The sequence below is a fragment of the Serinus canaria genome, chromosome 9 (assembly GCF_022539315.1).
Source record: "Serinus canaria isolate serCan28SL12 chromosome 9, serCan2020, whole genome shotgun sequence".
NCBI lineage: Eukaryota > Metazoa > Chordata > Aves > Passeriformes > Fringillidae > Serinus > Serinus canaria.
The window spans coordinates 17,306,166-17,316,770 of record NC_066323.1 but is presented as its reverse complement, the minus strand read 5'-3'; the positions used below and the strand labels follow the sequence as shown (position 1 = coordinate 17,316,770).

Sequence of the window (10,605 nt, the reverse complement as noted above, 5' to 3'; positions counted from 1 at the left end):
GGGCACAGCCCCCAGAGCAGCGTGCCCACCCTGTGTGGCATCTACTAGGAGCTTTTAACCGGGAAAAACTCCTCAAACCTTTCTCAAAGGATCCATAAACCCCTATGCCTTCCACCACTTAACTTGTTACTAAGCAAGAGGAAAACCCCACCCCTATTCCAGCAGAGCTCTTGCACACCCATCTGTATATTTGGCTTATAACACACAGCACTGTTGAAAACAAACACAGGTTTAACACATCACTTACAAGTTATTCCAAGAATTGAAACACTTGTGTGGATTTCTTTGGGTTTCAGAATAGCTCCTTCTCAGAACTGTCACAGTCAATCAATTAAGAAAGCTAAAAGTAATCAGTCACCCACGGTTGATTGGATTTAGTACTTGGTGAATGCTTTTTTGTTCCTGGATCAACTACACCCACTTTCAAAGCTGATTAAAAATTGTTGATGATCTCTTCCACCTGTTCAGGGTGATAAACTGGCTCCAAAACTAATAATTTCCAAAACTCTGCCTTGGTCAAAAGTGGCTCCTGACAGGGTGCAGCCTGGTGTGAAGACAAGTGCAGGTGAAATGTGAAGCAGCATCTGTGGAAGGAAAGCTTACAGACATCACTTTTGGAGCCCACACTAAGAGAGCAGTGTCTCTGGGCACAGGAGAAGTGGAGTTGTTGCCTGCAAATGCTCAGCAGCTGCCCCTGCTGGGCTCTCCTGCCTGCCTCCCCCAGAGCCACCCTGCAGGGACACGGCGTGGGACAGCATCACTGTGGGTGAATCTCCAGCCCTTGAACCAGCCCTGCCCTGCTGGTGCTGCTGAGAACACAACAGGCAGCTTATCCAGGGCTGCTCATCCTGGCTCTGCCATTCCCAGGGCTCCTGCAGGCACACGGATGTCCTGCCTCTTCAGCAGCCACTGTGGAGCACTGGGAGAGTCTGCAGAAATGACAAAAATGGTCTCTGAGACCAAAAATGGTCTTGCTGCAATCCAAACCATTTGGGCAAATAAAACCTTCTGCCATCAAACCTGAAAACAGAAGCTGACAAAGCCAGGAGCTGCAGGACTCCACGGAAACCCTCCTGTCTGTTGTTGGATACCATTATTTTGTATTGTTCAACAAGCACTTCAAATATTTGCATGAGTAATGGCAACATAAAAAAAAATCAACAGACAAAAAGACCAGCCTAAATGTGCTATCACTGCTTGAGCCATTGCCAAACCTCAATACAATCTATTTTCTGGTGAAATATACAAACAGAATTACCCAAGTTTCATGTGGCACGTAGATAAGGACTAGATCTTTAAGATGATGCAAGTCAGGGCACTCCCAGTGAAATCAGTTCATACCACCTGCAGGCTCAGATCAACTCATTTATCCTTATTTCCTTAATTGTCAGTGTCACCTTTCCTAGGCCATTCATTTAGGCTGCTTCAATCAACCCAGCAGCCTCTTCAATTGTGGAAGAATATCAACATTCAAATTTAACCCTTTTTTCGAAGCACTTTTTTGGAACACAATTTTAACAACTTTCCAAAAAGGTGGAAATAAACTATATTTTATACTTGTCACCCATTGTGAATCTGCTGGCTGGGTAATGTCTCAGACACAGCCTAATGTGCTCAGCAGATGAAGCAGGCACTCCCTGGGGACTCCTGTGCTGAATGTTGGCTTTGCAGGTGACTCCACTGGCACGTGGCACTGAGAGGGCACAGGTCTCCACAGCATTCTGAAAACTTGAGCCCAGAATCCTGAAAGGGCTTCTGGATTTAAACCTCTTGGGTTTAATGCAGCTCCAGTGCCCACTCCCCTCCTGCAATCTGCATTTCCAGAGCGTGAGAGGTTAGCACAGCCTCAGGTGCTGAGCAGCCCAGCCCCTGATGATGCTCCTGGTGAAGGATCTCATCCCAGCCCTGCAGTGAGCTCAGAGCCATCTCCTGGGGTCCCTGTGACACCCTGGGGGATGAGGCATCATGTCACCATCCCAGTGTCACTGCCACGTGAGGAAGGGCTGACACAGAGCAGGGGAGGCAGGAGGGAAGAGGCAGCTCTCTCCAAGGCTGGCTCAGGGCACAGATTGCAGCAGGCTCCAGGGCACGAGAGGCACCAGGGCAGCACAGCAGGGCCCCCTCACAGCTCTCCAGCCCCTCTGAACTCATGTGGCTTCTTGCTCTCACGGTTGGCTTCTGAGAAGTCCCTCCCCAAGGTGATTAGAGGGCAGTTTAGGTAATTCCATCAGCAGGATGCTTAGTGCAAGGCTGAAAATCCAACTGGGAAGTGGGAGTTCACTACCTGAGCTGCTGCACCCCTCTGCCAAGCAGCCTCATTAAAAGCTGGCAGTAGGCACCTACCCACACCTGTAAATGCCTATTGACCCTGGGGGAGGCTGGTTACCTCGTCAGAAATGGGAGGGGAGCTGGGCTCCTCGTGGTGGCTTTGTTCTGCTGACCAGTGGGGGGTTTTCATTTTAAAAATAGTCTTCAAAAATTGGATGTCTCAAAATGCCTCAGCCCATTTAATTAATTACAAGATTTTATAGAAGAGAGTAATGAGTAAGTTCAAGAGAACTATAAAAAACAAGGATTTATATCATCTTTTCTTGGTCTGGTTAAAGGCTGGTAATCCACAGCAGATTACTGGGATATAATTGACCCATATATATAAATACATGGATATGTATGAAGGCAAGTTAAGGTAGCATATTCCTGTGGCTGCTCTCTCCATCCACCCATGAAGAATACATTTTACTAAATTGATTGGAATGAAATGCTTTAGATTTTAATTTTACTTTTAAAAGTCTACATATTCATATAACTTTCTTGGAGGCTCCTATAAACTAAGAATTATGTTCAGGGCTGCTGCCAGAAATAAGGTTTGTCAGGGGTCTGTAACCCATTCAATAGAGGATCAGCCAATGGCCCAAGGGCACTTCCCTTCAAGGGAAAGGGTGAAATAACTGAGGTCAAGCCTCAAACCCAGCTCCAGTTTTAATCATGTTGCTGATTTAGAGCATAACAAGCCTTTTTTTTTTTTTTTTTTTTTTTTTGTAATTGTCAAAAAACATTTTGTTTTTCCTGACATGTCTACAGTGGCACCCACATCTGTTTTTTGCACTACTCCATGCTCAGCTCAAGGACAGGGATATTCACCATGAATGAAATGCAAATATATATTATGTGGAAATAGATTCACTTGCCTCATGATGCTGTATAAATATGTGGAAAGAATGAGGAGCAGGGAGAGGAAAAATATATTTTTGGTCAGGAAATCTTTCAGTAAAATCCATATTCTTGGAAGTAAATTAAGGTATTGGGGTAAAAAGTTTCTAGAGGATAATTTCTTAGATTTGGGAGGAAAGGGGAAAAGAGGAGATAATCAGCAGAAGGAAGGGAAGGAGCCAGGTGTTCAACCCTCATTGGACATTTTGACACTGCTGTTTCTTAAAAAAGACGTAAAGGGTCTTTCTCCATTTCACAATGAACAATTTCTGAAACATCTTTGTGTGTGTGAAATGGAGTCTGTTCCTCCAGCCATGACACATCTCCCTCAGTACCCAGCTGCTGAATCCTCAGAGGCACCTCAGAGGCACCTGAGGCTGCCCTCCCCACCCAGTACTGCAGGTGACCTTGCTTTTACATCCCAACCACCCCGTGCTGGCAGCAGGGCTTTTGGGCACCAGCACTGCACAGTCCTGTTCTGCTGATGTCACTGCAGTCTTTCCCCATTCCTTTGGTTCAAAATCTTCTTCAAATAGCTCAAAATCTTAGGGAAAACTTGACAAGAGCCACTGTTGTTTCTTTGCCTCCCATGAATGGTGTACATGTGTGATTTGGGTAGTTGAAGGCCTGTGTATCCCAAACTAAGCAGCAGCCCTGCTGTGGAGGTGATGTCTGAGGCCACTGCACCCTTGGCACCCACAGCCCACACATCATCACACAGCAGCATCCTTTCCACACCATCCATGCTCCCAGGTCCTGGCTTGGAGCCTCCTCAGGGAAACTGCCCCTCTCCACTTTCTGCTGCTCCTGACACCTTTCCATCAGTGTCCCACAGGAGCCCCTGGCACAGGCAAAGGCAGGGCACTGTGGGCACTGACAGCAGCAAGGCCATGGCTCTCAGGAGGGGTGAGCCTGGCCCAAAGGACACGGGGATAACTGCAGGAGTTCTGCCAAGGACCTCTGACCTTAGCCAAGGTCCAGCTGGGGAGCAGGGGAGGGACACCATCCCCAGCCAATCCCATCATGAATAGGAAAAGTGATGGCCCTGGAGGCTTTCTCAGGCAAGGTGCCCATGGATAGCACCAGGTCTCCAAGGAAGGATCACTGATATTATCACCCAGCAGCCTGGCTGCAGCACCCCTCCCACATCACAAACACCACAGCTCAGGGCAGCAGCAAGGAAATCTGAAATCTGCTGAACAGAATAAATCCCTTTGGGGCAAACACCAGGATTGTTACTCTGAATTCTCCAGCTGTATCTGTTGTGCATAAACTCTAAATTAAAAGCAACATACAATAAATAGAAATAGTCAATTTCAGGTTTGTACAGCAACTACTTTATTATTTTCAAATGCAAATGTTTGCATTGTTTGCTATTTTACAATTTTACAAACTAGGTATAAAAGACCATAAATAAATGACATAAGTTATGTGTACCTAAAATTCACGGAGGGAGAAAAAAATTACAAATTAAAACAAAATAGAAAAATCTATATATCTAACCCAGAGATCGTTCAAATGCACGAACCAAGAAATGCTGTTAGATTTTTTCAGTATGAACTAAATTATAATATGCCTCATACATTCTAATTTACACAGTCCTTGCATATTCCAACATACTTGCAGTGATACAAAAAAATAAATGCACTCTCTTTTTATTTGTCTGATTAGTATTTCAGATTTTTTTTTTCTGGTTATGAAAATGTCACATAAAAGAAAAATACTGCTTTTTAAGTCCTGTTTACTGGTTACTTACCAGCTTTTTTTTTTTTTTTTTTTTTATTTTATACATATATATTTTTAATACATAAGATCCATCACAAAATTAGCACAGCAAGAAACCCGGACAAACATCAACCATTGGTGTGTGAGCAGGACAATTGAACACACTCGTGGTGGGGGACAAGCTGGTGATGGCCTGTCCCCAAGGGCAGCAGTGTCTGGAGCAGCCTGTGGTGGCCCAGCCTCTGTGGGAGCCACCTCTGCCAGGCACAGCTGGCACATCCTGGTGCCTGCCATGCCCAGCTGCCCTGCCTCCCTGCCAGCCCTGCTGCTCCTCCTCCTCCAGAGCAGGAATTACCATGGAGGGTCAGCGAGGGGGCAAAGAGGGAGCAGCAGCAGCCTCGGGCACCAGGTCACAGCTCTGGGCAGGGCTGTGTGCCCAGACCGCCCCCGTGGGCAGCACGGCCACCTGTCCCCTGCCCGGTGCTGGTGGCCCTGTGTCCCTGGGGGCAGGCACTCAGCTCCACTCCAGCTGCCCCACAGCACAGCAGGGTGAACTCTCCAAACACAGCAAGCTCTCCTAGGGAGGGTCAGCATGCTGCAGCACTGCTCCCTGGGCCATGGAGTGTCTTCTGCTGCTCTTCCACTGCCCTTCAACTGCACGAGGAACAGGACACACTGCACAACTCTTGCTAACTGTTAACTTTACAGGCCTTGTTGCATTTTTGTTCCTTATCTGTGCTGGGAACCAGGGAAGTGTTCTGATTATTACGTTGCACACAGAGCAAGGTGCTTCTGTGAATGGAAGAACTGCATATATTTGCTAGCATTCAACAAGTCTTTAAAATCCTATTTTTGCAGATAAAAAAGGCTACGTAAGAATTCAGTTCAGGATTTCCAGTGGATGGAGATGCAGGTGTTGCCTCCACCACCTTGCCACTGAGAAACTGGTTGTTCTTGGTCATGAGCAGGGCACTAGTACAAATAAACAACACTTAACAAGAACCTTTAGCACCCTTTAGATCCTGCATCCATCACTCCAAAACTAACTTGAAATTGCCCCTGTTTCAGGCTGCTGAACTACTCAACAACGTTAGCGTGGCAGCTAAAAAATACACTTACAGATACAGAAATTTCAACACTTTGTTAACGTGTGTGTTCTTGCTATCCTTTCAGACATGAGCTACCAGCCTGGTCTCACAGGACAGAGGTGTTTGGGGCACGTTCACAGGCAGTTCTACACACGAGGTGACTTGCACGCCGACACACGCACACGAGCACACGTACGCACCTTTCGGAGGAGATAATAATCCATTCTCCATTCAAGGAAAAAAATATATTTATATCACTGCAATGGCACCTTTAGTGTAAAATTGTCACTTCAGCAATGTACACAGGCAGCTCACAGGAACTGGGTTCTTTGCTGTGGCACCTGGCCTGGCGTCCATGGTAAGATGTGTAGGGCTCTGTCACCTTCCTTCGTCCGGGATGCGGCGGTGACAGCCAGGGGAATGAGGGAGACAACAACAAAATATATAAATAAAACCAAAGGTAAGCAGAGAAAGCAGAAGAGGAAGAAAAACAAAATCCAGAAGTCTGCAGGGCTTTGACACAGTACATTCCTCAAGTGACAACTGGGTGCTGAGTCTTAACGAGTTAGTTATCGCTCAGTGGAGAAAAACAACGGAGTGGGTGGCCCAGGAAAAAAAAAAAAAAAAAGAGAAAGTAAAAGTCACACTCTCTTCAGGGACTGATGACTGTTCAGCATGTGTTTTCCAGAATCAGTGCTATGGAAGACGCAACTGTGGGTCCAGAAGGCTTCGTGACTGCTCTGTGTTCCTCCATGGTCAATGTGATCAACAGGACGGGCTACGAGGCTGTGAAAGCAAAATCCAATTCCCTGCACAAAAAGAGAACCCAGATTAAACCACATGCTCCAAGCCAGACACCCAGACCTGCCCAAACGGCAACGCTCAAAGGTCGGGAACCATCTGCCTTCCCTGTCCTTCTCCCTTCCCTCACACTATTCCAAAGCCTTGCCTCCATGGCATACCTTACACACATATGTGTAATCAACCAACCTACCTTTCCATCTATACTTACATGGGCCACTTTTTTTTCCCCTCCATCAGCTCTCTTCAAGCTAAAATCCCATTCCAGTGGATGCCCCTCCTCGGCCATATTTCATCTTACAGGAAACACAACCACCAGTGGCAGTGCTGAAAACCCAGCATCTGAGCTGCCTTCACAGTTTTCATTCTATAGGGACACAGTTTTCCATTTTGTGTGGAAAATATTGCACTGTTTTGAATTACCACTACTAGACTCCGAGACAGCAATTTAACAAACTGGCCAGAAAATTGGGTGTATTTTGGTTTTAGATAAAAAAGATGATCTCAACAGAACGCAACAGATTTACAGCAAGGAAACTTCAAGTATCTCTGCACTTGAGAGGCAGAAGAATTTTTCCTGCTGAAAGTACAAATGTCAGGTCTTTAAGATGAGTAACTACTTCTTATGTTGCCTGGCAAAGTGACATTAAAACATGCTGGTTTAAGAAGATTTTTTTTAAAGAAATCTTAAATTTCTTGAAATGGAAAAGCTTTTAAAAGTAATACTGCAGAACAGTTTATACTGAGCTGTCATGACTTGACAGGATCCAAATTTAGCATCTCATATTCAGAACAAGTTGTTCTCTGAGAGAGCTGGGAGTGAGGGAGAGTTAGTGGTTAAAATCAGCAAGTTATTGTTAAAAGTGACAAAAAAAGTGATGTGAGTGACAATACAGTATGTGTGATTTGTCCAACTGAGTGAACTGTTTTGGATTTAGGATAAACTCAATTATTAAGAAAGTTTGACCTATAAAGCCATTAAATCATTTCTGAATTTGCTGTCAGGTGTGGAATAGGACCAAAAATATTAAAGACTAAAGAACCAATCTTAGTGCCATTAAACGATAAATCTCACCTTTCTGACACTGTGCCTGGCACAGCTGAAATGCAATGTCAGTTCTAAAGGACATGTCATGAAAATCCTCCTCCTGCTCAGCCCAGAATAAGTGCCCTGTCTTTTTTCTAAGGTCACCTCATCACTTTGGTCCTCAGAAGGACTTTAAAGAATCTAACTTACATACTCTGTTCAAAAAGAGTAATAAAAGCTTCATGACAAATAAATTCAAGCCTCAGTGTGTTAAGAGCTTTACTGGATAAAGCTTTACCCTGTGTGACCTGCTGAGGACAACCACACTGCCACAGCAGTCTCCTCCACCTAGCAAGCCAGGGCATGCTTTCAGTGACTCAGCTTCCACCTACTCCCTGGAGGAGGCAGAGGGCAGCTCTTCCATGCTCCCTCCTGTTGGCCAAACCTGCAGAGGGGTGTCAGGCCCCAGCTGTGCAGCCTGCACCTGGCACTCACACACCCACAGCTGCCCCGATAATCCCAGATACCCACCCTACAGGGCTGGTTTTCAAAGTGGAGTTTGGTTCCCACAACTGATCCAACAGGATCACGGCGCACGAGCTGTTACCCTGCCTGACACCCAAACTGCACAAAACCTGCAAGGCTGCATGCTCTAGCCCATTTTTATCTGCTCCCTTTCCCAGAAAACCACTGACACCACAAGTGAAACCCATCTTTCTAAAACCCAAATACTGCTTTTACTGCTGTTCCTGAGAACGCAGGAGAAGTCTTTGGTTCTTCTCGGTGCATTTATGAGTATTTGTACTTTACACTGTGGCATCCATTCATGTTGAGCTCTTCCAACCACAGCATAAGGGCATCCCTACTGCTCTCAGTGTGAATTGAGGTCAAGCTTTCAGCACTGAGCTGAGCCCCAAGACACTCCTACACCTTGTCTGCACACCCTACCAGGCAACAGCTTGAGAGCAATTTGAGATAGTGCAATTTTCACTGCCATCAAATAGAGCAAACAATGGGAAAGGCTCAGCAATTAGTCTGGGAAACCAGCACAGATTCTTACCAACCAGTTAGCAACCCCAAACAACACATACCACAGCAGTTTTTATTTTCCCCCAACAGTGATGAAATCCTAGCACAGCTTACAAAATAGAGCACCATGAATATGTTGGACACAGTACTTCCACTGACCTTCCGTGAGGCAAAGGGAGTAAGTTTCTTGAAAGAGAAAAGAAGTCTGAAAGCTCCACAGCCACGATTGTCACAGCTGACTACTGGCAAGATGGTCACAAAAGTCTTTCAGTGGCAGGTTTCAGCACGGCACAACAGCCAAGCACCTCCCCAGAAGTCCAGTTTGGCCCAGTAATCCACAAGGTGGGTCACTTCACGTCTCAAGCCCATAAAAGGGTAGATCACTAATTGGCAGGCACTGATTAGCCACGTGATATTCTCACTGAGGTTTCTGCAAGGTGTTAGTGATGCATCCAGTCTGCAAAGAATATCCTAGGGCAGATTCTTCATTCCAGTGAAAGATACACAACGGTGGTTTCACCCACAAATAAAACACTACGGTTGTAATCCTACAGGTCACAGGGAGAAGGAAAGTAATGCTGTTGTTTTTTAAGCACAGTATCTGGCAGCAAACATAGAATCAAAACTTGAATGTGACTTTATATTCAAATAGATACATGTATTTTACATATCATTGATCAACAGAGAAGTATGTTCCAAGAAACCATTTGTTCCAGGTCTGGTTTCAAACGACGGCTCGTCATTTCTGGAGGCCCCCTCCCAACACACGCGCTCGGCTTCCGCAATCTGTACATCAAGCAACGCTGCAGATCTCGATTTCGACGGGCGAGGAGACGAAGTAAAAAAAGTGCAGTTCTTCAATTAAAGTGCATGGATGAGGTAAACTAATTTCAAGAGTTTTGAGTTTATTCAGTGCTGGCTCAGACGGGAACCATCCTGCCGTGCATCTGTTGCATTTGGGTGCGCATCGCTTGGACGCTGCTCAGGATCTTGTTCTGGTGCGCCAGGGCCGTGATCCCGATCCTGGCCAGGTCCCTGTGGAAGGCAAGAGAACAACAAGGGGCTGAGAGTGGTGGATGAGATGCTGCTGCAGAGAAAAATATCAAGAGTCAACAGCAAGCAGCATTAGCAAAAGCAGATGTACAGAAATGTTTAATTAAATAAGTGGAGGCATTTTAAAGTTATCCTCCATCCAAATGAAAGGCATTCCATTCCTTTAATGAGTGTAATGATATGCAGCACAAAGCAAGAGAGGCTGATTAAATCCAGATTTACCAGTTTTTTTGTTATATCGCTGAGTACTTACTCCTGGTTCATATGCACCACAGCCTCTAGGGTGGTATAGCCAGCAGCTGTGAAGTTATCCTTGTATCGCTCCATTTTCATGGCTTGGAGCCAGTCACTGACAGAAACAACCGCCGAGAACTCAGGGGAGCTGGGATCCAGCAGGGCTGTGCTAGGTCTGGATGCCAAACAGTGAAAGGACAGAGAAATGGTGTCAGCTGGATCACAAACCACAAACCCAAGTTTGGTCTCTGCAACAATTAACCTCAATGATGAGGGAAAGCAAGGGCAAGAGGCTGTGCCCAAAGAAACTCTGCACATCAGATCAAAACTGAACTAGATGCAAAGGAATGGGCCAGGTTTTGCTAAGACTGAATTTCACCTGATGTTTCTATTTTTGGTTTGACATCTAACTTGAACCACAATACAGCTTATGATTTC

The 10,605-nt window shown here is 45.7% G+C and overlaps 1 protein-coding gene across 2 annotated transcripts in view; it reads right to left on the bottom strand.

The window, feature by feature from the left end:
- Positions 1-4,524: 4,524 nt before the first annotated feature.
- EPHA4 (EPH receptor A4) overlaps positions 4,525-10,605 on the bottom strand; it is a 104,809-nt gene continuing 98,728 nt past the window's right edge. Inside the window, exons 16-18 of one of the 2 annotated variants that reach the window (XR_007778268.1) lie at positions 10,187-10,342; positions 9,040-9,915; positions 4,525-6,832 (exon numbers count right to left, since the gene is read on the bottom strand). Coding sequence is in view for 1 of the 2 variants with exons in the window: in XM_050978112.1 (XP_050834069.1) it covers positions 9,801-9,915; positions 10,187-10,342 (271 nt within the window). In the remaining variant the exon portion in view is untranslated. Of the gene's footprint in view, positions 9,916-10,186; positions 10,343-10,605 lie in introns of both variants that reach the window. The other variant, XM_050978112.1, reaches the window with a different exon arrangement.